General features: G+C 49.3%; 1 protein-coding gene across 1 annotated transcript in view; it reads right to left on the bottom strand.

Annotated features, from left to right (window-relative positions):
- Positions 1-4422: 4422 nt before the first annotated feature.
- Positions 4423-27412, bottom strand: part of ptch2 (patched 2) — a gene marked incomplete at both ends in the record, with an annotated part of 29237 nt that continues 6247 nt past the window's right edge. Inside the window, 20 exons of the mRNA XM_080836099.1 lie at positions 4423-4457; positions 4579-5095; positions 5218-5611; positions 9879-10021; positions 10201-10338; positions 11857-12137; positions 12251-12431; positions 12562-12704; positions 13663-14414; positions 14580-14698; positions 15668-15793; positions 15926-16018; positions 16233-16388; positions 16540-16671; positions 17727-17874; positions 18464-18585; positions 18736-18931; positions 21829-21920; positions 22086-22155; positions 22274-22463. Coding sequence (XP_080692225.1) covers positions 4423-4457; positions 4579-5095; positions 5218-5611; positions 9879-10021; positions 10201-10338; positions 11857-12137; positions 12251-12431; positions 12562-12704; positions 13663-14414; positions 14580-14698; positions 15668-15793; positions 15926-16018; positions 16233-16388; positions 16540-16671; positions 17727-17874; positions 18464-18585; positions 18736-18931; positions 21829-21920; positions 22086-22155; positions 22274-22463 — 4028 coding nt within the window. The remainder of the gene's footprint in view (positions 4458-4578; positions 5096-5217; positions 5612-9878; positions 10022-10200; positions 10339-11856; positions 12138-12250; positions 12432-12561; positions 12705-13662; positions 14415-14579; positions 14699-15667; positions 15794-15925; positions 16019-16232; positions 16389-16539; positions 16672-17726; positions 17875-18463; positions 18586-18735; positions 18932-21828; positions 21921-22085; positions 22156-22273; positions 22464-27412) is intronic.

Here is a 27412-nt window from a genome sequence, read left to right on the forward strand (position 1 = left end):
CTCCTCCTCCTCCTCCTCCTCCTCCTCCTCCTCCTCCTCCTGCTCCCTGGGCCAGTCCTTTAAAGGGGCCTGTGTAGCCCTAAGCTTATGCCACCTAGATGCAGCTATCTGTTGTTAAAGATGTCAGCTGTTATCTCACTAACCCATATTGCAGGCTATATACGGGGAATGGGGGGGATGAGTCCTTTCAGCTAGTACCAGCTGTTGGCTCATGCCCTGACCTCCCCCCACCGAAACCACACACATACTTATACACACACACACACACACACACACATGCATACACACTTTCTCTGTCTCTCCGGGGTCCATGTTGCTCTCTCATCTCTTTGTCAGTTTCCGCACTAATCTGCGCTGATAAAGTTTGCAGAAATGAGTGGGGAGAAGAGACACAGAGGTTCCTCCCTCTACAGCCCTCCCCCAACACACACACACACACACACACACACAAATTGCTTGTGTCCTGCCCCCCATGATGCCACTCACGATGCTTGGCTCCTGTGCCTCGACCAGCAGGACATGAATGAAGTGGCTTTATCACGGCTCCCATCAGCACACTCTGCATGCCAACACGCCACGGCACATCAATGAGGTCCACAGGAAGGGCCCGTTAGCCTACGTCAGACCCCAACATCTAAATACTTCCAGTGGAAATTGTTAATCATCCTCTGGACCTCCAGTGAAGCCTAACACACACACACACACGTACACGCACACACGCACACACACTCGCTCACCCACACACACACCAACCTCCCCCTGCCAGATGCCAATGGCATGTAATTAGTGACAGGGAACTCTGTGTCTAAAATACTTTTATCCAAAAGCAATGCAACATTTTTTCATGAAGTTTAATAATAAGTGTGGTTTCAGGGCTAGACTGCATTGACTGCAAACACTGACGGGGTGACCTCTAAAGTCGTAACTCTCAAAACAACAGGGTCGCAAAATAAACCATTAGACCTTAAATTCTTAGATACTGGAATCACTCCACAGCATGAGGTTTGGTATTCTCCATACGAGCTGTGGTGCGTGGCTACACAGGAATGTGATCAAAGCTGTAGCCACTGTCATTATTCTTGAAGCTAGAACTCACAGCTAGTCCTACACACGTAACTTGATCCTCTAAACAGGGATCAGTCAAGCTGCGTACGGCACCATCCAGGAGGCCACACTTGCACCCACCCTCTCTCTCTCTCTCTCTCTCTCTCTCTCTCTCTCTCTCTACCTCTCTCTGTCTACCAATCGCTCTGGGGGCCATGACAGTAACTTCAAAAGCCAGGGAGAGGTATCAGATTCAGACAGGTCCAGGGTAGCTGACAGATGAGCTGCTGTTGTGGGAAGCGAAGGAATTTACAGCACACAGCACACGCCTTTCATCTCCATAGGTGGCCATGTTGTGCTGGGGGTGGGGGGGAGGGGCAGCCGCCCGCTCCTGTGAGTCATAACAATCAAACAGGAAGTGAGAAGGCTCGGCCCCTCAGGTAAATCTGAAGAGCCTCGTCTCCAAGACTTCAGTCCTCTGCAATAGCTCACTCCTCCTAGCCTCTAAGGGGTTGTTAAGTCATCCATGCAGAGCAACGAGACCAGATAGGTAGATTCACTCGCCACATTCTTTCCACACACACACACACACACACACACACACACACACCCCACCCACCCCCCGGACATGTTTCAAGTATCTCACCTACGACACCACAGCTATTCTATCTCATGAATCTCAAGCAACTGCAGCTCAGGATGTCTCGGGTTCAGGAACACAAGATTTCACCGAGATGAACATTCCTCTGCTGTTTACTGGGAAATGCGTTCCAAGCAACACCTAGCAGAGCATAATGCAACCCAAAAAAAAGACAAAAGACAGGATTTTTTTTTTCTGTTTTTTTCTTTAATGTATTTTGTTAGTTAAATTCCTATAAAGGGTGAAGGACAATTATGGTCACACAAGAGTTCTGTTGTTGTTTGTTGAACATAGTTTTTTTCTGAAGTCACAGTGTTTTAGACATCAACAAAAAAAAGAGAAACAAATCATCGACTTTTCATGAAGAAGGAAAGGCCAGGAAACTACACGAAGGTGGACAGCGTCAGTCACACCTCTCCTTCATATTCCAAGTGTGCTGTTCTCTCCGAACCAAATACAACATGGGCGGAGCACCCCACTTCCACCCACTGTGGACTCCTTCCTCTGGCCTCAAAACAAAATCAAAACAAAAACAAAAACAAAAACAAAACCTCAGCAACAAATAGATATAATTATATATATATATTTTTTATAGATAGATTTATATTTATAATATATTTACTCTTTAAAAATAGAACTTCAGTCTAAATGACTAACATCTGTACAAACTACAAAAATAAAAATTTAATTTAAATAATTTATATGGCATGACATACATTTCAAATAAAACTACAACCCTATGCAGGACCCCCCCCCCCCCCACCCCACCCTCTGCCCTTTTCACTCCTATAATTTACACACTCCTGTAGTTTAGCTGTGAATGTAGGATGATTTCTTGACTCTGTTTAGTTTCTTCTTGCGATTCAGTAGCTACTTAAAGTTTCTTGTCTTAGAAAAACATAAGCTGCCACTTAAATCTAATACATGTCCCTGCTTTTTTTTATGTAACTGGCAGTGATGTGACCAATACTGAAATGTGTGATCGTTGCCTCAACCCCCCCCACCCCCCCCCCCCCCCTGCTCAATAAACACTGCACTGAGTGAAGATGAACATGCGACAGTAAAGCCTTCACAGACGCACTGTCTTGAGCCACGTGATGTGGCCGCTGTTATGTGGAGCACCAGAGAGGCCCGAGGCCCTTTCCACGGCAACCCCTCTGCCTGCCTCTGCCTCCCTGCCCTCTGGCCTCGTGGAAACACGCTACCTAGTCAATGATGATTGCACGGGGCCTCGGCAGTGTACGCTGAACCCCACAGCAGCCAACCAGAGTAAACAACACAATAAAAAAAACCTCCCTTTGCATGTATATTCCCTTTCAGAAGGAAATTGGGTGGAAAAAGGAAAATCTGTCACATATTGCCCCCTCCCGAGTCTACGCATGGGATGGGTTATGGAATGACAGAATTCCAGCGCACCCAACCGCTTAACATAATCCAAAAAAAAAAATAAAAAACCCTAAAAGGTTTATCTCGCAACTCCTTCAAGTAGTAAAACACGTTAACTGCAAAGAAATGACACAGAGATGAGGTGACAGTGTAGCGATTGGAGAGGATGATGGAGGTGCTGTCAGTAGTGGACCTCCACAAGAGCATCCACCATGCTGCATGCCACCCATCAGAACCAGGCCCACAGCACATTTAAAGATGGAGAATGTGAGCCCAGGTAACAGACAAAACAAATGTGCTACATGTACGCGCACTCTTGGTGAACCATGTGTGCATCATCAGCTAAGGACCATGACGAAAGGTGATTCAGCTAGTGTTAACTGAGTCCCTTTCACTCGTTTGTTACCATCTAGACATAACTTGTGAACAACAACATAAAAACAATAACAAAACAAACAAAGAAAAACACCCTTAAATTATAAGGGGCCACAAGCAACCTCAGAGTGAAGGCATGGTTGGTTGACATGAGGGGAACATATGGCGCACCCAGATACTGACATTTAAAATGTAAAACATGAACATTTGAATGCACAGTTAAACAGAGAAGAACGTCACGAAGGCACAATGGTTGCTATTGTTAAAAAAAGTGTTTGCAGATACAAACTTGTGGGGAAAAAAAACATCAAAACAAAACAAAGGAATCCCACATGATTACTTGCTATGCAAAATATGGGGCAGTATGACAAAAGGACATGGAAATGAGAACAGAGTCCAGGTATTTCTGTTTGTTTGCATTTGTGCAGTGCAATCAAAGACAAGGCATCACCTTTGAAAAAAACAGAATAGCCTACTATTGGCTGCAGTGTAAGATCTTGTTTTTTTTTTCAATTTACAATTTGGGGGAAGAGGGTACTGCATATTTTCAAGGCAAACCATTTCAAATTTGAAGTGTAGCAGCAAAATAAGAACAGAAACACTGACCTTTCATTTTCAATAACCTAATATTTACCATTTCACTCTTTTTACACATTTTGTATCTATACACTGGAGGAGACAACCCCCCAAATCCTCTTATACATCTGTCTTTTATACAAGAGAATACACACGTTATACAGTACTCTTTTAAATAAGTTTTCCCTCTTTTTAGTATTAAAATATATATTTATAAATTTATATATATATATTTTTTTTTAAACAAGACCTTTTTAATATCTTTTTTTAAAATAAATCCTCTTGTCTGTGTGTGAGGTCTATTTACAGTTCAAAGTGGAAAGGCTGGAGATGGGGACTTCCCAGAGACAGCCAGAGACAGATTCCAGACAAAAAAATTAGGGGTGGGGGTTGGGTAGTGTCTAGCAATCTTTGGCTGCTTGGATCCGAGGACCACCTGGAACACAGAAGGGTGGAAGACAATGCCATAAGATTGGGGATGATTGTGTTTCAGGTTAATCTGAGAGTGAGTAACTTTCATGCAGAAAACGTTTTTTCCTCGGAAGAAGCTTAATTACCTCGAGCCTGGTTAGCTTCATTCTGGTTCTTTTCTACAGATTCCAGGTCTTGGAGTTCCAAAGACTCTGTCTTGTAAGATTGTGTGGCTTTCCCAAATGACTGAGAAGTCCTTTTTGTCTCCTCAAAAGAGTCCAACTCAGTGTCTTCAAAGCCCTCGTGCATGTAACCCTGGTACGACCCCGGCAAACTGGGGTGCACTGCCACCGTCACAGAGGCTGTGGCGGTAACCATGGTAACAGCATTGCTGGGCCGCTGCAGTATTCCCGTGCTGTGGGCCGGAACATTAGTCCTGTTTTGATGCGGCCCTCTGCACTGCTGGGACCCGAGGCCCGAGTGATTAGTCCTCCCAGGGCAGTGGGACCTGCTGCTGGGTAAATGTTGCCTCCTGGGTCCCTGGTACTCGTGCTTGCTGTCCCATCTGCTGATCTGAGAGCTGACCGAGTTCACTGCGTTCTGGGCGGACTCGCTCATCTGATCCTTCAGAGTGCCTGGATTTTCACCGTAAGGCTTCACTACCTACAAAAGAGGAAATTAGCAAAATTCATATGGTTAGGGAACTGCCCAACTAACTGATGCACTGACGCAAGTAAGAGAAGTGAAGATCCAGCTTTGACAGAAAGAGAAACAGGGTGGCTTACTGTGAGTTTGGGGAAGCTGGGGTTCTTGCTTGCCTCAAGCAGGATGCGCGAGGTTGGCGCAACGGTCGGCGGGGTGATGTATGCGCTCCTGTCACAGTACTTGTACTCCTCCTCGCCGATCCCAGACGTGGTGGTCGTCTCCGAGTAGTACTCCGAGTCGGACGACTCCGAGAAAGCCTGCTGACGCGTGCCCCTGGGATTGTGCCCGGCGTAGTAGCTGTGGTGACTCATGGAAGGAGGGAGGGGCTCCGGGGAAGGGGTGGCCATGCGGCTGGCGTTGTTGGCAGGGGTGACTTCAGCGGGCGGTCCCATGAGAGAGAGCAGCACAGGCAGCAGCACGAGGCCGTTCAGGACGCCCAGCAGCGTCAGGATGGCCAACACAGCAAAGAAGTATCTGGAGAGAGAGAGAAAAATAAGGTTGAGGTTAATGGGAGACATTATTAAGGTGGAGTGATAGCTAAAACAAACACAGTCACACTTGGGCAGGGGCCGTGCAGGCAGGGTGAGGAATGTAGGGTAGATGTAAAAGTGGTTATGGTGATTCTTTCTCCCCCCTCTCTTTCAGTCACACTTTCTTCTTTTTCTTCATGTTACTCCTGACTACGTCCTCTCTCCTGGCGACCTGACAACACCGGAGTGAAATTCCTAGAGATTCCATCTTGGAACTGAATGCACTCTAGGTCTCTTTCTCCCTCTGTCTCTCCTGCTTTCTCTCCCTCTGGAAGCCCTCATCTATCACCACAGCTCTGCCACTTCCTGAAGAAATGCGTTTACATTAGCGAGCACATCCTACGCGTCAGAAACACTCTGGCCCTCCCCTGCTCTCTCCATCTCTCTCTCTCTCTCTCTCTCTCTCCTTCCTACCCCTCCCTGTGGCCCCAGGGTTGCTGCTGCTGCTGCTGTTGCTGCTGCTAATGTAATTTTCTCCTCAACAACTTCATATCCCATCTCAATCAGATCCCATTTCAGCATGGCCAGGGCACACCGTCTCTCTGTGTTTACGCTAGGCAGGACAGGGAAGGCTTTTTTTTTTTCAATACTTTTCAAGTTTTGTCTTCCTTACATTTGTTTTGTTTTTCTTTTGTAGGCATCAGTTCCGTTACACCCCAGTCTTGTACCACAGTAACTATGAAAGGCATGTCTACCCACTCGCAGCCACAGCCCATCACTACACTGTAGCTTTCAATTCAAGCCTGTCCTTAAGGGGCAAAAGATCAGTGTTGACTAGAGCAGCCCTCTCCGACACAAGTGGCTGACATCGCTAACGCGGAGGCCTTGGCCTTGTGTAATGAAAGGGGCCTGAAAAATGAGCTTCTTAGCGGGCCAGAAAACCAGCAGGAAACACCACCCTCCTCCGCCAAAGCCAAGAACATGGAGGTCTGGGTGGCTGGCTGGCACCGGGACATGGCGCATCTGGCGGCACAGTGGGCTGGGAGCGGCCCTGGAACAAGTCTGCTTGGATGTCAGCGAGCGAGCGGGTGAGCAAGCGAGGGAAGGAGGGATGGACTGATGGAGGGATGGAGGGATGGACTGATGGAGGGATGGAGGTGGGGTTGAGGCTGGCTGTTTGGAGCACCAGAGACGGAGCAGAGTGTGATGCTACTACCACCAGCTGCACTGCTTTGAGGGGGTGAAGTGAAAGAGAGAGCGAGAGAGAGAGAGAGAGTGAGCTCGTCTCCCTGGCTCCTCGGTTCCTGTGCAGGGAGTTGTGGGGGACGGGGAGGTTTTGCCCTGCGTGTCTTGTTAGCTGGGAGGTTTGGGTAATGGGCAACAGAGCCGCGAGGGCTGTCTGTGTCTCCGCGTCTCGGCTTGGAGCTCTGAGAGAGAGAGCTCAGTCTTACCACAAGAAAGAAAGTGCATCAGAAAATTAGAGAGTGCTAAAGTTAAACGCTAACACACACTCAGACACATACATGCACGCAAGAAAAAGGAGACAGCTCAGCTCTTTTCAAACAGAGAGAAAAGGAATGAAATATGGAGAAAAAACAACCGGAGGGATCCATCCACCCCTACTCCCCTCAAACTAACCCACTTCAATGAAGTCGCACCTCAGATGATTTATACGTTTTTTTTTAATAGCGATAGTTCAAGCCTGTCTGCTCACAGCTGTACAGAAAAGACTGCTGTCCATTGACCTGTCTTCATGCATGGGGCCATGTGTTTACTTTGGCTGTCGGGGCACTGTCAGGCGAAATGAATTGTAAAACACTGTTAAAAAGATTACAGGTCTGTGAGTAACAGTCCCCACCGAACGTCCATTTTGGAATCTATTTTGGTTTGCGTCTATCTCCCGTTTCCCCAGGGCCCTAGTGGTTTTACTGTGTCAAACGGTACAATCAGTTTAACTAGACTGTAATTACCTGACTCGGACCTTGTGCACATCTCAGGGTGAAGCCTGGGTTTTAACAGGGCCTCTGCTAACCTCTGTAGGTGGCCTGGGAGGGCCCCAGTCTCGACTGAGCCAGAGAGGAAGAGTTCCGGATTGTAGGAAGGAGTCAAGTTAAACTATAGAACCAGTCAAATTTGGAGCCCTAAGCCTGCTCTCACTAAGCCCCTTTCTCCTCCCCTACAGTTCGTTCCCTCCACTCCTCCTCCCCGTTTCCCTCCCTCCATCGCTCTTTCTCTCACTCTCTGCTCACTCTCATGACTGCCTCATTAACAAAGCCAAAGCAGACTGCTCGAGTGTGCACTATTTTCTTTTCCAGTTTGCTTTGAAAATCACACAAGAAACTGTGTATCTTTGCAAAAAAAAAAGAGAAAAAAAGAAAGAACGAAAGAAAGAAAGAAGAGAAAAGCCACAAGCTAAGCCCATGTGCCCCCTTGGCCAAAAAGAACCAAATGTAAAAACACTGTCTTTGTTATTTACGTGGTTTGTGTTCAATGTTTAAAGCTCGGAGGCCGTAAAGCAGGAGAGAAAAAGCAGATGAAGCCCAAGACCATCTCTGGCCGTCCTTCTCTCCACCTCTGGCTGGTTACAAACAAAACACTCTATCTAACCATCCTCTGTACATGAAAAAAAAAGATGGAGGAAAAAGTCACTTGTTTATTTTACTAAGTCAACATTCAGAAAGTGGAGTGTGATTTATTTAAGGAGGGTTGAAAAAAAAAAGAAAGAGAAAAAAGAAAGAAAGAAAGAAAGAGAAGGGGGGGGGGGGGGGAAAGCAAAACCATCCATGGGCCCCGGTCGGGTTAGACCTCCAGAGTAGACCTAGTGTTAGGAATTCTGTTGTTTATATAAACTGTAATCTTTTCCATTCGGAGTCAGGGGTTGGAAGGGGTGGCTCCTCCTGAGTGGGGCCGCCGAGCTTGTTCTGCTGTTTATTCAGCGCTCCACCGCCAGGAGATGTTTACAGCAATGTATTTATGCTTCTCCCCAGCTAGAGGGCCCACGTTCCCTTGGTCCCCCCCCCCCCCCCCCCCCCCCCTGCCCCCCACTCACCCCCTTCATCTAAACAAGACCTCCCAGTGTGAATGCCCTTGTGCTAGCCCGCTACCTCTACCAAATGTTTCTTTCCCCCAACCCTCTCTGCCATGACACTATCCTAAAAGCACTTAAAAGCACAAACACAAACACACAAAGCTACACACACTCTCTCTCTCTCTCTCTCTCTCTCTCTCTTTCTCTCTCTCTCGATCTTTCTCTCTTTCTTTGTCTCCATTTTTTTGTGGGAAAAGTATCCTTTCACCATCTGACTTGATTCAAACACTTGGAGAATGTTTGAATGGCCACAATGCCAAGAAGCCACCCTGAGCGTATTTATGCTCTCTGACGTGCTACTCTGCTCGGCTACGCTCTCTAAGTAAGCGATTTTTATGTCACGGGTCTGTTTGAGGCGGCTCTCAAGGTTGTGGTTGGGTTCCAGCTGAGCCCAGATTCAGCTGAAAAACACTGCTATTTGCCTTTTTGTGAGGGGAACCGTCGAGCGAGGCAACGCATGGCAGCCAAAGCCCTTGGTTGGGGGGGGGGGGTTAGCAATTTCTCGTTGGAGAGCGAGTGACCAGTTCAACCGAAAATCTGGGCAGGGCCTCAACGCCTTTATGTGGTTTAGAGTTAAGGAAAAAAGGCTGTCAACTGGATAATTGGACAGTTGACAAATTCCTCAAGAGACAGATTGTGTGTAAGCTGCACACGCAAACACACACACACACACACAGACACACACACACACACACACACACACACAAGAGTCACCACCCAGTGGGTAGAGTATTTACATGTTTATGAGCAGCTGCTGCACACCCTTGATGTTTTCTCCATTTGTTGTGTGCTGAGGGTGTTCAGTGGGTGGGGTGGGGACGGGCAGACAGAGTCAAGAGTGACAACACCAGGTGAGGACAGAGGTGGGAGGCAAACATTCCCACCTGTACCCCCATCTACTACTACCCCCTCTCTAAACACACACACACACACACACACACACACACACACACACAAACACACTTCCCTCCCCTAGCCCAAGGGCCAATCTGACAACTGTCTCAATAGCTCAGCACAGTGTAAACATAGTACTCTCCCACCCACCCACACCCACACACACCCACACACACACACACACACACACACACACACACACACACACACACACAAAGCACTAACACACGAGGGGGTCGGGGTTGTAGGGAAGTGGAGCCAGAAATGGAAACAGCCTCGGACGCCTCACCTCATGATGAAGTCAAACTCGGAGCCGGCCAGCATGAGCACCCCCAGCAGAGTGGAGATGGCGCCGTCCATGACGGGAGCGAACATGTGCTCCAGGGCCACAGCCGCGCGGGTGTTCCTGTCTCCAATGGCGGTGAGGAACCCCTGAGGAAGAATGCACACAGAGACACTCAGTCTGTGGCCCGTGTCAGCAGCACCACCCCCCCTACACAAGACCATCACCTTTTCTTTTCTGTCAAGACCCACCAAAAACAGACAGCCAGGGGGCAGTTTCTCTATGTGACATAAGAGGAGCCGCAATAATGCTGGGAATGTGTTCTTACCAGTGCGATGTGAACGGTGAATTCCACTCCGATGCCAACGGAAGCGATGAGGATGACCACGGGGATGGCGCTAAGCTTGATGCCAATCAGACCCATGATGCCAAAGAGCTCCACAGTCATCATGGCCAAGATAAAAACCTGTGAGGGAGGGGGGAAAGAGTGGGTTAGTCGGGTTCTGAGGTAACATTTCATCACGATTACAAAGATAGGGTTTGTCATAACAACACTCCCCCCCCCCCCCCCCCCCCCCCCTTTCTTCTTTATTTGGTCCACTTAGGAGTAATGGCTTATGACCAATCCGCTAATGATAACAGTGAAGTCTCTGGAGTCGTGCCACTATTTTCCACACGCGTGTGGTTTGTAACCCTAAAAAAAAAATCCTGCACCCCCCCCCCACCAGTCATCTGCCTTACTATATCAGGTTACACTCCGGACCACCTCCCGGCCCCAGTCCCCCACCCCCTCCCCGTCTCTGCTTTCAGCGGTGGGGAAGTGACTGACACCGTCAGACAATAGAGAGCAGGAGGACTGTGCCGCTGGCCCCCTCTCTCCCTCGTCGCCCCTCTGACGTTACTCCACCTCTTCAAAATTATTTCCTCCTTTACATTTTTTTTCTCCATCCCATCTTTTTTCCTTCAAGACCAAACAAGAAACTTCCCAGAAAAAAAAGAAAAAAAAAACTCTTAGCCTTTTAGGCCTTTTTCGAGCCTTTGATGTTGGCAGGGGTCCCAATTTGGTCACACTTAAATTGGAGATGGTAAAACCTGTTTTTATTACGGCCACATATAGGCAGTGAAACAGTAGAGGACAAGAGCTGAGAGACAGGCCCGAGACAGTGTGACTACACATGTGTGTGTGTGTGTGTGTGTGTGTGCGTGTATGTGTGTGTATGCCTGTGTGTGTGTGTGTGTGTGTGTTGGGGAGGGTGAGAAAGGTTGTTTGAAAAGCAGGGTCAGTCATCGCTCTACATTGATTCTTTAGCATCTGCCATGCTAGCGCTGAAGCTTGCCGCGTTGCCAGTAGAACGTAACGGTCACAACGAGTCCCCTCTCTTGTCCTCAGACCCTCCCCGTGCAGGGACGTCTTCCCCACCAGCCTGTGTGAAATGTTTCCCAGCCGCTGAACTGACAGGGAGTCCCCCCAAACCCCCTGCCCCTGTGTGCCCCACCACAACCAACACCACCACCACCACCACCACCCCCCAAGGCTGATGGATGGGTTTAGCAGGCCAAGGTCGCGACTAGGCAGATCCGTCCTGTCCCCAAATTATTTGGACAAAGGCAGTTTGAGGTAAAAGCCTTCAGGAGAGCGTTGCCGCTCTTTTGCATTTCCTATTTGGAAAAAAAACCTTGCAGCCCCCATTAGAATGACAAAGGGGGTGGGGGGAATTCAGTGTGTGTGTGTGTGTGTGTGTGTGTGTGTGTGTATGTATGGTGTGTGTGTGTGTGTGTGTGTGTGTGTGTGAGAGAGAAAGCAGCACCCTCTGGCCAACCCACTGAGGCCCTCCCCACAGAAGGGCCCTCCATGGCATGATTATTGAGCTGTGCTGTGGGGATAAAGGGAGAAGGGAAGAGTGGAGAGTGAAAGAGAGAGAGAGGGGGGGGAGGGAAGGAGGGAAGGACAAAAAAAAATAAGATGAATGAAGGAGTGACTTACAATCATGCCTGCGGTCCAGGGGTTGAGCAGGAGGATGGCGCACACCAGGAAGGTGCAGGCCAGCACGACGCTGACGGCCAGCAGGAACCAGTGGCGCAGCCCGATGTACTGCTCCCAGAACAGGAACGGGTAGCCGTTGGGGTAGTTGCGGATGCCCTTCCGGTTGAACTCCTCGCAGATGGCGCGCACGCTCTCGATGGCCTCCACGAAGTCGGACGCCTGCCTCAGGCCGTTCAGGTAGAACGGGAACTGGGCAAACTCCAGCGGCTCGGCAGCAGGGACTAGAACAGAACAGAGCAGGCGTCAATGCCAAACAGTTCCACCGATCTCAACGTCATTTTAAAAACTTCTACTGGGCCTCCACACTCGAAGCTGGGGGGGAAGAGGCACTCACTGCGCAGGTTCTCGCCCGTGGTGTCGTATTTGTCGTGGATCCACTCGCGAGGGTGGGGATAGAAGTTGGCCTGTGAGGCAGCGTAGCCCAGGGGGTCATTGCTGACCCACACGGTGAGGTAGATGTAGAAGACCTCCGACGGGATCAGGCCATCCTCATCTACCAGCTGACGAGACGTCAACTACAAAAAAAAAAAAAGGCGAGTAAGAAAAAGGTTTATGAGGAGACGGACGAAGAACCAAACTAACTCCGAAACGACAACACAATGCGGCAAGACCAGCTGAAAGATTGGATGCTGATGGAAGCTCTACCTGGCTGTAGTTGAAAGGGTCCTTCTTGGAGCCGGTCTGGATGAGGAGCTTGTAGGCCAGAGCTCCGTCCTCGGTTCCATTGCGGTAGCTGTCGTAAGTGATCCTGCCAGCCTGCCAGTCTGCATCGAATGTGGCCTGCAGGCCTGTAAGCGAGCGAGAGAGAGAGAATGAGTGGTTGAGTGAGGGGTCTGGCCTTCAGAGCAACATAAGCGGCCAGAGAGCACGTTTCCAAGCCTGCAGAGCGGGTCCAATGCCAATAAGGACAGAATATGATTGGTGTAGGCTGTGCTACTTTTTTAGGGGACTTGAACACCCGGGAAACTGAGATGATTTTTTTGGGAAAAACTAAATAAAATTAATTTTGCTTGGACGAAATACACACACACACACACACACACATGCACACTCTGAACCACACATGGATACACAAACGGTCTATCGCTACCCCCTCCTCTCTGCGTCTTTGTGCCTGGTACTCAATATGTGTGTGTGGGCTGAATAAACTAACCAGCAAAGCCTTTCGTGTTCCCTAAATTACAAAGTCTGACAACAGCTGAAAAACAGTTTCCACAGCCTTTCTATAATTACAGAGATCTCCTCACAAGAAAAGGAAATAGCATGGGGGGGGACAGGGAGTGGAGCGCCAGCCAAGGCCTTTCAAGTCCCTCCAATTTCCACATGCTATTGAGGAGGCTAGTTCCCTTTCTAGCACTCCAGTTTGCCGCCTGAGCTTCACCCGAGGAGGGAGGGAAGTAAGGAGGGAGTAGCCCGACTGGAGGGGTAGTGGGAGAGGTCAGAGGCTGAGGCAGATAAACTCTAACCTCCCACTAGCCATTCCACCAGGGGTGTTGCTGGAGGAGACAGAGAGAGAGAGAGACAGCGAGAGGAGGATAGAGAGAGATGAGTGGCGGCTGTGAACTTTCCCTGAACTGGTTCCCTCACCTGCAGCCTCTGCCTGCCCCATCCTGCACTCAACCCCCAGGAGTGACACCCAGGGTCTGACCCTGCAGGGACGTTTCGCCTAACCAACAAAAAGCCTTGGATAAGCCAGAAAGGATAGCAACACATTCGGCACGAAAGGGGCGAGTTTAATCTGTTTACCTCGCAGCCAGTCCGTGAAGAAATGGAGCCACATGCGGGGTAGTTTCTGGTCGCTGTCCCGCACCACGTACTTCACCGAGTTGAAGCCGTTGTGGATCTGAAGGAGCTCCCGTTGGGAGCGGGCATAGTCAAATCCGTCCATGGTGACCAGGTACATGTTGTAGAAAGAGAAGTACTTGAACTGGGCCGCAATAAAGTCGTACTCCTTGGTGTCGCGTGGCACAATGTCAGTCAGGTAAAGTCCGTCGTGTACCATGGTGGTGCCGTAAAGGCTGAGGCCAAGCAGGGCCACGAACATCACCACCACCACCGTCTTGGTCTCAGGCTTGAGCAGCAGAGGGGCGTACTTCTCCCGAGCGAAGGTGGACAGGTTCCAGCGGAAAAAGGGAAGTGGCACGCAGTCACGGCCCTCCTTGGGGTCCTCCACCTGGGCCAGCAGGTCCCTGGTGGAGCTGGAGGGGGTGAAGAGCTGGGAGCCGTAGGGGTCAGCAGCCTGGGCCGGGACGACTGGCGAAGGGGCGACGATGACCGAGGCGGGGCCAGTAGAGATCTGGGAGGTGGGGGGCAGGATGGTGACGATGTGCTGGCCGGCAGCGTCACACTGGGTGAAGGCCTGCACGGTGGTGGTGATGTGGGTGCTGGTGGTGATGGTGGAGCCTGTGTAGGTAGGGGTAGGAGGGGAGTGCGGGTGGCTGTCAGCGGCGCCGGAGAACTCCTGCGGCTGGATCTGAATCACTCGTGAGGAGCAGGGGCTGTCAAATTAAGAAAGGACACACACAATCAGTAACTGTAAAATATATATATATATATATATAATAAAAAAGATATACATCCAAAACAGCCACAGCATGAAAAGGCGATCTGAGCTTTAAAGGTTTCACTTTGAGATGCAGGTGAATGTGGGCGTTGGGGGCTACCTGTAGAAACAGCACAGGATGTCCAGACGTTTGTCCTCACGGCGGTGCAGGTCCAGGCTGAGGATAGCAGGGAAGATGAGCAGAACCATACCAAAGTTGAACACCACCACAATGGCAGCCTAGAAAGAGAGAAAGAGAGAGAGAGAGAGAGAGAGAGAGAGAGAGAGCAGGAGGGAGAAAGAGAGCGAGATGTTAAGGCGAGGATCCAAGTCTTTTTCGCTCATGTCTCACACCCAGCCCCACAGCTGCCATCTGAACTTGACAAAAAAGTTCTCTACATTCAAGCTCCCTTGCTGTTTTAGTGCCTCGGATTGAATCCCAGAAAGTAAAAAATGCCCCCTAAATCAACTGGTAACCCCCCTTCTACTCCCTCCCTCCCCATCTCCCTCTCCCTCTCCCTCTCTCTTTCTCTCACTCTCTCCCTCTTTCTATCTCTCTCTCTCTCTCTCTTGCTCTCGCCCCTCCAGAAAACCATGACCGAGCCAGGGAAAGGGGACTCCCAAGGCCGCTGCTGCAAGTCTGAGCAGGACCTTGTACCCCTCCCCCGCTCCTTCCCCTCCGAGCCCTCGAGCTGACATTATATTCCGTATCATTACACCGCGGACCACCCAGGGTTAGCCGGGGGAGATCACAGGGCCGCAGTGTGACGGCGAGGGTGATATACTGATATATTCGCTCGTCTCATTACTGCTCCACTCCTCTCCCCCACATCCTCACCACCTCCCCACCTGAGAGAAACCCCAACCCCTCCGTACCGCACCACACCACACCACAACACAACACAACATCCCTAACCCCCCATACACACACACACACACACACACACACACACACACACACACGTACATCAGGAAAAAAAAACTCTAAGATGGACAGAAGGGGGAGGCAGTAAAAAAAGAAAGAAAAGAACAAAGGCTTCTCTACTATTCACATCGTTTATTAAAAGTGCTCTTTCATTCCTTCTTTTTCTTCCACTAACCCCCCCTAGTGAGCAAGCAGTCCTGCCACGCTGTGAAAATCAGCAGCAGTGGTTTTGAGGATTGAAGTGGAACTGTAAATACACACGCACACACACACAGGGCCCATACCTGCAGGGAGAACGCTCTCAGGGCTGGGATGGGCACCAGGGCAGCCATGAAGAAGGCGATCATGTTGTTGATGGAGGTCAGGGCCACGCTGGTGCCAGTCCTGCGCAGGCAGTCTCCGGTCCGCTCCTGTGGGAGAGGAGAGGGGAGGGGAGGAGAGGAGAGGAGAGGAGAGTGTTAGCAGAGAGCAGCAGCGGCAGCACAGCTAACAGTGCTGAGTGGAACTGGATGGCGCTCTGGGAAACTGTAGCAGGAGCTTGCCTTGAAGGGGATGTTGGAGGCAGCCTCCGTGAAGGAGTGAGCCAGCAGGAACATGTCATCCACTCCAATCCCCAAGGCCAGAAACGGAAGCACCTGACAGGGAGAACATCACACACACACACACACACAGGGAGAGACACACACATTCAGTGTTAAAAGTAGAGTACCAGAGATCACGGACTTGCCTGCATATTTACATTTATGATTATGAATGTGTGTGTGTGTGTGTGTGTGTGTGTGTGTGTGTGTGTCTGTGTGTGTGGGTCAGTATTTGAGATTTTGTTTCTTACGAGGGTGGAGTGTTTACCTGTGTTGTGGCTGCATTGAAGGACAGACCCAGCAGAGAGCACAGTCCCAGCCCGGCCGCCACTGACAGCGCCACCAGCAGCACCCCGGCCAGCCCCACGGCCCCCTGGGACTTGGCACAGTCCCAGCGCAGCATGGTCACGCAGGCGTAGGCCAACTATAAACACACACACACACACACACACACAGAGGTGAGCACAAACCCTCCCACTAAATAATTGTATCAGCACAAGGTCACAGGTCACCCCCAACATATGTGACGTAATCGGGCCCTCCTGCAGCAGCAGGCGGTTTCTCGCACTACTTACCATGAGCAGGTAGCCGCCGGCCACGCGGATCACACTGACGTCGGAGAAGGACTTCATGATGTCGTTGAGGGTGGTGGTGGAGAAGGCATTCACGCTGGACGAGGAGTTCTTAGGAACGCTCTGATGGGCCACCTACACAGGGTCACGCAAGCACCACTTCAGTCAGCCAACTTCAAAAAAGTTATTATATATCATATATTTACAGCAAAAATATTGACCCATGTCCCAGTAGTGGATTCACTGTTGTGACACAATATTATGCCACGGACAGGACCTTCTTTGCATGTCCACAGGAGTGTATTTTCAGTGAAAACTCAGTGGGCCCAATGGTACCTCACAGTGATGTAGAAAAAACAACAACACAATTTTTTTTTACATGCAATACATATAGAGCTGCAGAGCAGCAGGTCAAAGCACACCTCTATTCACCTCGTATATTTACTTTTTAACCCCATAACAAACAAACAAGGGGACTCCGGTTGGCACCTATGAGGCTTGACAAGCCAGAAATAATGAACACAGATGCCAGGGGTTGGAGGCCAGCGGGATCAAATGAGATCACATGGTCTCTCAGGCTACTCCGTCAGCGCCGTGAGCACACCATAACTTCAGCCCTGCACTTTGTTTTTACAGTGACCCTCCCCCCCTTTCCCCTCTCTTCTTTCCTCTCTCTCTCTCATTCTCTCTTTTATTTCTCTCTCTTCACCCTCTTCTCTGAGCGAGCGCTGGGCATTGCTGAAGGCACTCCATGCTGCCCCTCCTCCAGTCGGCGCGCTGGGTGTCCGCTATCACAAAAACAGCTTGTTCCTATAACTGGGAGTCTGTCAGTGGCCTCCTAGGAGGACTCCGTTTACTAGGCAGCTGAGGATTGATGGAATTCAGGCAGACGTTGCGATCCCCTGGCCTAAGCAAAACAAGGCACCACCAGCACCATCGCTCCCCCCCCCCCCCACCCCCACCCGCTCCAACACACACACACTCCCCCCTAAGCCAGTGTTTCCCTTCTCACCGTGCCCCTCCCTCATAGCAGGTAAGCTCAGGATAACACTAAAGACCTCTGGCTAACATGCCTTTAACGCTCACTCCATAGAAAAGAAAAAAAAATAACATGCACAGTGGCTTGGATTTGGGTCAGGAGACAGAAGCTGCGAGACAGAGAGAGAGGGAGAGAGAGAACAGGAAATTACCTCAACAAACTTCCTCTGCCAGGACTCCAGGATAGCTGTGGCCTTGTCTTCATTCCAATTGATGTCGTGGATCTCGTAGTCGTCCTTAAAGTGCTCGTAAAGCTGCTTGGGGCTCATGAGGAGGAACATGGTCTGGAGGGCTTCAGCACTGGAGGAACACCAAAGAGAACCGGGTAAATAAAGAGAAATCCACGAGGTGTGCTACTCTGAATCACAATGCAATGACTCTCCATAAGATGCCCACTGATGGTGGTTGAGCACAAGCAAGTCTAATCGTTTAGATGTGGTATTCATTTTGTTTGGATTAAAACAAGCACTCGAAGCACAACACGTATCGGATTTCACCCTCTGAGAGGACCCTTTCTTTTTGCGACTACGTCATGTTGGTATTTGTGTACGGGCTGTTCTTGGTTCCAACTCAGGTCTCTTTTTACACGTTTTTCCCTGTGTCTGTGTAAGAGTCGACCCATGGTTTTTCATTCCACACAACAGATCCATCAGTGCTTTATGTGGCTGTCCATCATGTTTAATTGGTCTATCCTACGCTGGGGTCAGGGAAGGAAACCAATCCTGCCTCATGCAAGGCATTCCACGGATGTGTGAGGTTATTAGGGGTCCGAAGGATTCCTTGCTCACTCGCCCAGGCCTCCACTAGAGAGGCCCACCCACAAACCCCCCAACCCCTCTTGCCAAGCCCCCCCCCCCCCCCCCCCCCCTGCCCGACCATGCTCTCTCACCTCTGCAAGGCATTCTGGGTATCCTTTGCCCTGCCACCCAGGATGAGTTCCTCCTGCCAGTGCATGAACTTTTTCGAGAAACCATGGCAACCGCCCTGCAGTTCAGAGGCAATGTCGGGACTCTGGAGAGCACAGCACCACATTTCATTAGATCACCACCTACTTGTCTCTCACTCCACTGAGCACAGTCATTTAAAAAAAAAAAAACATTATTCCATTTTATATTTAGAATATATATATATATGTATAAAAATCAATATGAGATGTCCTACCTCACGCTTCTCCTTGTTGGGGGCGCTGTTCGGGCAGTCGGGGTCATTGGGGTTGAGGCAGGGCCTGTTCATGTAGGCGTGGCCCACCTGGGCCTTGTCAAGCATCTCCTTGAAGCCCTCCAGAGAGGTGAACTGGCTCAGCTCCTCCATCAGCTTCAGAGGGTCCAGGTTCATCCACTGGATGTCAGGCATCCCCCTGCAGCAGATCAAACCAAGACCAAACACGTTTAGCACACAGGGGGTGTACACCAATCACCAACCAATCATCAGTATACCAATTTAATTTTTGTATTCTCCTCTTGTCCAGTGCCACCTTTTTTCCTCATCCCTCTGTCATCACCCTTTTCGTACTCCCACCCCCCACCTCTTCCTCCTCCGGTTCCTGTTTCCCACGTCAAGCAGCTTGTTTTGGGCTCGAGCCTCAGGCCGGCTCTCCCTGGTGGCAGGCTGCAGATGCTACATAAAGTAGCGTTTATTATCCTGTTACACGGAGGAACATAATGCGCCGGCGGGCCGTGGGCTCCTGTCTCTTAACTCTGTGCATCGAGTCATAACAATTACCCCTGGCTCTCAAACATCTTGATAAGGCCCTGGCGGGGCTGGGCTGGGCTGGGCTGGGGCTGGGGCTGGGCTGGGACTGGGGGCCAGGACCCAAGGCTGGGCAGACAGGAGGGAAAGCCCAGCGCTCTCCCCATCTCTCCCCTCTCTCCTGCTGCTCAAGGCTGTGGCGTTCACAGGCTCCCGACTCAAAGAGACACTCTAATCCCGTGGCTTTTTTTTTTTTCTTTCTGCGATGGTGCTAGAGCTAGTCCCGCCCACCCAGTGGAGCTAAATTTACAATATTCCTCCAAAGAGAAGGTAATTATGTGGCCTGTGGGATTGCAGCCTGGTGTCGGCTGACAGCCTTAGCCAGCCAAGACGACTTGGAGCACTGTACTTACGACACAAGTTCAAGGCCAGAGCTTTGTACGCAGGAAGTACCTTAAGCTCTGAGGGATTGCCAGTGTGTCGGAGAGCCTGCCACACTACACACCATTAGTACGACCAAAAACCCTGGGAGGGAGAATGTGACCTCTGCCACAAACAAAGAGGCTGATTTGAATGACTTTGTTTACTTGTAATGGCGTGCTTTTTTTTCAATGCTTTTGCACATATGGCTAATATATCTAAGTAGTTATCAATTCATGTTCTGCTTGTGGACAGGAATGATTGGAGGCTAGACGAGACGGTGTTATTGAAAAAGCCCCATCTTTCTATGTCACAAGCAGAAATTTAGAGGGAACACAACTTCACTGTGTTGACAGATTCACAACATTAAACTGAACTCTTCACTCAACTTCAAAAAGAATAATTTCCCTTGTCTGGCATCTCTTTATTTTTCTGGACCCCATTCCCACATGAAATAATCCACATGCAAAATGACATTAACCTCAGGTTGATATACGAGCTGAAGAATGTGGGGGGCCATTTTCTATGGCCAGTACTTGAGGGTGGAGAAAGAAAAAAGAAAGAAAACTGTAAAAAAAGTGTCCTCACTCTGGGCACAATCTCCCTCCAATAATTCATGAAGAGTGGCTTCAAATAAAGCTGGTCCTCTCCCATTCCCACATACCAAGCGCCTTTGCTCCTGCTTGCAAAGAGAGGCTCCTTTATCTCCTATTTTTTGCTTGAGTGAACCGGCCTAGGCCCTTTTGTTTTTCCATAGATTGCTGCTCTTTGTTCTCTCAAGTTTTTTTTCTCCTCTCTCTCCCTCTCCTCTCTTCCCCCCCCCCCCCCCCCCCCCCCCCCCCCCCTCTCTCTCACACACACACACACACACTCTCACTGTCACTTTCTCTCGCACAGCATTAAAAAAAATTGGTTGAACTGAAGCGGAAGCCAGAAAGGACATTAGCCTCACTGGCAACCCTTTCCTCCCTTGTAACGTGCTAGAAAAGAGAAAATAAGCTTTAAGTTTTAGCTCTCAAAAATGTAAGAGCAATGTAAGAGTAAGTTCTTGCATCTTCCTTCATTGCTTTTTAAGTAAGCACAATGTCATTTTCAAATGGAGAGGGCTAAGATTTCCTGTTTTAGAACAAATTAAAAAGTTTGATATCTTCCATATATATATATATATATATACACATAGCATACAATAATATAATTCTCTTGGGAAAAACATCTCTATCTTAAAAGATCCGTATTCTGGGATATATGTGTTAAGAGAGATGTTTTGGAGAAAACGCACTGTTAATTTCGGCTCTCCCCACTTTCTCTGTCTCTTTGGGCCCACTACTTGAATAATGCCCATTTTATTTGTTGGACTTACAGCCCGGAGCCCAGGCGATTACCATGAGAATGCGCAGTGTTACCCAGTGCTGACAAAGCCGGGGCCCCCTCCGGGGCCCCCTCACCGATGGACACTCACTCGTAAACTGAAAGAATGCTTACCATTGTCTGACCCAAAGACTCCCCAACCCACCCCACACTCTCGCCCACCCCTTCACCCAACCCACCCACCCAGTAGCAACCATCTCCTCCCTCCCTCCCTCCCTCCCTCCCTCTCCCACTCTCTCTCTCTCTCCCTCCCTCTCCTTCTCCCACTCTCTCTCTCTCTCTGCCCCTTTTCCATTAGGGCTTCCTCTGGCTGGGGCCCTGGGAGGAGGGGCATGGCAGAGGGGGTGTTAGCGGAGGCTCAGTGGAGTCCAGTAAAGCCCCTCACCGCTCTGATGACAGGACAAGCACAGGCGACGACTGAACCAGGCCTCTGCTTATCAACGGACTAAATGGAGCCTTTGCTCCGAGCTTAATGTTGGGAGTTTATTGCTGCCAACACTGTAGTTGGGCTGACATGACGACCCCCTTGTTACGGGAGTGTGCGAGAATCAGCGGGTCAAGTGAGCTTACGGAGCTTGGCTCAAATCCCACAGATCCCGCATGGGGTGGAAAAAAAACACCTGATAGAAAACAGCTATCAGATACACTGCAGTGATCAACACTGCCTTTACTGGCATCATCTCAATGCTAGCTAGCTAGATAGTGCTGGTGGTGGTGGTGAGGGGGATAGGAAGCAGCACTCAAAAATGCCTTCATGTGATTGGCTGGTTAACTTACGGTAAGTAGGCTGAACCTCCTTGCATCTTGGAGCCTTCCCAGAAACAGTCCAGAGGGCTTATAATCATACACGGGAAAAGCTTGTCAATCATCTGAAGAGAAAGAAACAATTGGGCATTTGTCAAACTGGCGCACTGGAGCAAATGGAGAACATCGAAACTTATCCAAGGCAAGGGTCATGGGGAACATGCAGTCTGTATTAAGCCATGCTCTGTGAACTCTCACGGGACATGGAAATACAAAAACAATAGGCTTACCCTTTCGATCATGACATTTTCTATGATTGGAACTCCAGACTTGAAGCAGATTTTGTTTAGATCCCATGACCTAAGGAGAAATCAAATGTTTACAGTCATCAATTACAGCAAATCTCTGCAGGTTTGAGGTGATTGCCGAGTGTAAACAGTCAGAAAGATTCCCCCATGATTCAAAAGACGAGACTTACTTTCCGTACAGGGACACCTGGACCTTGCTGGCAGACAGCGCTGCCTCCATGTGAAGTAGCAGGGACTCCTGGGTAAGAATATTGGTTCCTTCCTGTTTAGGCGTTTGAATGAGCATCTGTGAGGTGAACACCGACTCTTCTCCTTGCTTCTCCTTCGTGTAGCGCAGTTCGCGGCTCACTCGGCTTCCCGCTGCAAACACAGGGGAAGAGGAGGAGCAAAGTGTTAAAAACAGACCAGATGAACCCTTCAATTCTCTAAACGCCATTCATCCATTACATTCGATGATGATTCAGAAACCTTGGTACAACTTCAAAATAAAAGAGGCTCCAGGTCAACAGTAGTTATGCCAGATGAAGACGTAACTGCACCTTAGTGGAATCACACAACCTACACTATTTATTATGAATGAACCTGCAAAAACATACTGGATAAAGCTGTATTGGTCAAAACCAGCCTTGGGCAAAACCAGAGCACAGCGTACTCAGCGTACTCAGCGTACTCAGCATGAGCCAATCCACAGGACCAGAAGAAAAATAAACCAGAACAAGAACACTCCAGGGTGGTAGGAGCACATACACACGCACATACACACACCTCCATTCACAAACATTTATGCCCCTGCGTTCGCTGCTTTTGTGGGAGCTGTTCATGTCTGGCCAAGCAGAGTGAGTCAAAAACTACTTATTGATGCCTCCTGGAAAACAGATGTGTGTCTGTAAAACTCTCTCTCTCTCGCTCTCTCTCTCTCTCTCATTCTCTCCTTCACACTGGCCCTGGTGGCCATGGCGCAGTGGTGACACGAGCCTCGGGGTGGGCTGCCAGTCAGAGGCCTCCCTCCCAGCCGGCCCGAGCAGATCACAGTGTCTGGATCCCAGTCATGTGAGCAGCCTAACCCCAAACCATTCATTCAACTCCACCCCCCCACCCCCCTCCCAAGTCCATGTGCATAGGAAAATCCCAGCCAGGCGGATGGACTGGTTAGTGTCCGCAGCTTTAAAAACAGGCCTCCACCATCCCAGAACTAAGCCGTCAGGGAAAGAGTGAAAGAGAGAGAGAGAGAGAGAGAGAGAGAGAGAGAGAGAGAGAGAGAGAGGAGAACAAAAGCTGCTGCTGCTGCTGCTGGTGGCGCTGGTTGTGGTGGTAGTAGCGGTGGGGCTGGCTGGGGGAAGAGAGGAGGAGGAGGAGAGGCAGAAAAACGCTGTTCATGTGGTATGCAGAGCCCTTGGATGAAAAGCATCAAAGAGCGCAGAGGAAACTCTGGAGTCCAGCCCCCTAATTAACGGAGGCTGTGGTGAAAAGAGTGTGCAGGGTATCTGCAGGCATGCCAAGGGGCACATGAAACGCACCGGCACAGATCAGAGCAGCCCCGTCTAGCCCTCTGTGTCCCAATACATGATGACAACCCCGCAGTGGCTAGCTGGGCCCACATCTCTCTGTCGTTCTATCTCTCTCTCTCTCTCTCTCTCTCTCTCTCTCTCCCCCGCTCGCTCTCCCTCTCTTTTCTATCTGTCTCACTCTTCCCAAAGCCCAAAGCCTTGCCTGACTTAATTGAGAGAGCGAGAGAGGGGGAGAGAGAAAGAGAGGGTCAGAGATTTTTGAGAGAGCACTAGAGAGTGAACAGAGGGAGACACAGCAAGGGAGAGGGAAAACAAGCGAGGACTGTAAACTGGGAGAAGAGAACTCTCTCAACACAATTTCTCTTGCACCGCACAGCCAAATAACTTCAAGCCCCCTTTCCTTGTACTGAGCAATGGCTAAAGCATGGCTTAGCATAACCATAAACTGTTCTGCCAGATCATACACGCAAAGTTTCGGGGGTTTCATGAAAAGTAAGCAATGACACAGATATTAAGGGGGAAATGTGGTTCTCCCTGAAGCATAGTTACATGAAAAAGCTTGTAACCCACGATGTTTCACGACACATTATCGCTGCATTGCTCGTTGTATGGCAACCAGCTCAAGCTAGGGTATGTAAATACATTCCATCAGAGATCTGCGCACAAGATTTAAGCCAAGGAAAAAAAAATCACACACACAAACACACACACACACACACACACACACACACACCAACTCCATTCACAAACGCAAACACGCCTTTTGTTTAACTTTTCAAACATTGCGTTCATATTTAATGCATTCAGGCATCTGCAGGGATCGAGCTTGAATCCTTGGGCCGGTAATTACAGGGGCTCCTGAAGTAAATTATAGCTATTTGTGTCTCGTTCCTCCCATCTGGACCACCCAGCTAGAGGGCCGACTGGGCTGTGGCGCTCCGTCACCCCTCCTCACAGCCACCCTCCAGATGGGAGCTCGGCTCGCCTCCCCTCGCCTCTCAGCTCGCTCTGCCGCCGCACGCTTAAAGAGACAGGCGCGCAAATACTTCACAGTGTCATACAAGAGCCAGAGTGAAAAAAACAAATCAGGCTGCCCATTTGTTTCAGCTGTGCTCCAATTTGACTTGCGGTAACAGGCTGAAACTTTGGGCTCAGGGCTACAAGCTCAGTTCCAGAGCCAGGAGGAGGTGGGTCAGTTTCAGTAAATGATTTACAATGATCTCAAACACATAGCCCTTGTTAGATTGTTACATATTGACTAACAGTAAGCAACAGCACAATTTCAACGTGTTTACTAAAGTTTGAGTTTCGGAAAGTGTTAAATAAGTGAAGAATATGAATTAACAATTATTGTTTAATGGCGTACTTCATGACACAAAGTCATATATATGTATACGTTATCGTTATATAAATATATTTATACGTATATATATATATATATATATATATATATGTTGTATATATGTAAAATGGAGCTAGAGCAGAAACGTCATTCTGAAATTGGTAGTGGATCCTGGTCCCCTTTCCTTTTGTTTAGTTTTCACAGCTCTGAAGGTGACATCACCAGCTCAGGTCAGCCCTCCATGAGGTGGGTCCTCCTTCACATGGTGGGAGAAATGACTGTGACACACACCAGTCAAGACTGCACACCCAATGTGGTAAATAAGAACACACATCATGGCTCCCCACAAAGCTCCAGTCTCCTACATGGCTGTTACGTGAATTGGCTAAAGCTATGGCTATTACCTTACTCTCCACAGAGAGGGGGTGAGGCTGTGAAAGGCTGCTAGCCAGAGCTAGCCAGGAGGTGGGAGACAATGGAGGTTTCAGGGGGATAGTGCTTCCCACTCCTACTTTGGGGCTAAAGTCTGTGGGCTAAAGGCTGGGGCTGGTGTGAGGGCTTCCCCCTCACAGTGGGCAGCATGGAAAGTGACATGTAATTAACCACGGAGATGCAGCCCCCCCTGCGCCCCCGGTGTCAGCCCACTGCTGGACCCTGTCAGCTCCAATCTCACTCGTGTCCACTCCAATCTACCCCATGACTGCTCACCACTCGCCACAGCTCCCTCTTGCCCACTAGAAGGGTCAACGAGCGGGAGGTAAATGCCCGTCATTACTGCGAACATCAGGTGGGAGCAACACGACCCCTGTGATATCGGAGAAAGTCTATTTCTTTTTGGTGTCTCATTAAAGTTTCCACTACACATCCCTGTATGGTGTAGAAATATCAACGAGGTGAAAGGAACGGACCTGTTGCTATTTATTATATAAAACTGACTATGCTGCTCAAAGCCATTTAATCCAAGGACACACACATACACACGCCCACACACATCAAAGCCACACACATCACACACACACACACACACACACATAGACACACACAGGCTCATTCAAGGGATATTCCTAAGGGAACTGGCTAACTCGGTTCAGGGTAGACCACCACACACTGATAATGGCAATCATCTGTAACGCAGCAACTGTATTTTCCCACAGCCCACCAGGGCCAATGAATCAAATCGGTTTTACCCCAATAAAGGAGTCTCCACTGACCAAGGTGGTCCAGACACTCAAGCAGTCAGGCCTTCAGCCAGGCCCACACAATGTACGCTTGAAACAGTCACAAATAAAGCTTTAGCCAACGTTCACAAGCTAGATCTGAATCCCAGCGCTCTATCCATTAAGCAGGGCCACCTTCAAAGTGTTGTGGTCCAGATTAGCTGGATTAGGAGGCCTTTGAAAGGACCCATGCTGACTTGGAGGAAGTCCCACAAGGAAGAGTGCTGAAAGAGACATTTTTACCTGTTTTTGCCACCCAGGCGCGACACACAAAACACAGATACACAATGCTCTGCTGGCACACAAAAAAGACGCGCGCTGGAGACATGCACACACACACCAACAAACAGATCCAGCATTAGTACATACACTTGCTGGCACACATAAACACAAACCTTGCTGTATCTATCCACCCCTCATCCCTTTTTTTTTCTGCTTCAAGTACATAACTCACAAAACAACAACTTTCTCTGTGTTTGGAACCCGTCATTCCCCATCATGTCTCCCTTGTGCCCGTTAAACATTTTCAAGGAGACATTATAAAAACAAGAGGGGATAGATTTGACTGCCATGCCACACCACACATATTTTCACAAATACATCTCCAGCTTCACTACATCTCTCAATACCCCATCCCGGTCCAGCCCAGACTATTTGAGGAGACAGGCAGAAAGGCTGCTCCATCTATACCGCTCATACGGAGAGAGAGAGAGGACCGAGGGGCTCAGTGCAAGCTTCTTTTGTCTCTCCTTCACTTGAATGTCTTTTTTTAATGTTTCCTAACAAACAGGGGGGGGTACAGAGAAAGTTTCCCAACAAAAGCAAACGGCCCAAAACTTTCTCAGTAAGTTGGGGGGTGGCTGGTTTCGAACCTTAACTATAAAAACAAAGATCTTAGTAGTGCCCATACCCATGACAGTGAAGTGAGTCTATTTGGATCAGTGTACCTTTGGAAGAAAATTAGGAAGAATTTATATCTGTAAACAAAATGAACGGAGGGAGGGAAATCATTGCTGAGGGTAAAAATACTAAGCTTCAGTTACGACCTATTCAAACCTGATACTTCTGTCAGTGCTGACATAAATTTCCACTGGTGTTGGCATTTAGGCTCTTGCTATTTCCATATGTATAGCCTTCCCTGTACTAATTATGCTAATCATCCCTAGTGTTGGCTGCTGTGAAAAATGCTCACATTAGGCACTCCACTGGCTGCTAATGCAGCTTAATGTGTGGTTGAAACAT

The sequence above is a fragment of the Sprattus sprattus genome, assembly GCF_963457725.1.
Source record: "Sprattus sprattus genome assembly, chromosome: 4".
Classification (NCBI taxonomy): domain Eukaryota; kingdom Metazoa; phylum Chordata; class Actinopteri; order Clupeiformes; family Clupeidae; genus Sprattus; species Sprattus sprattus.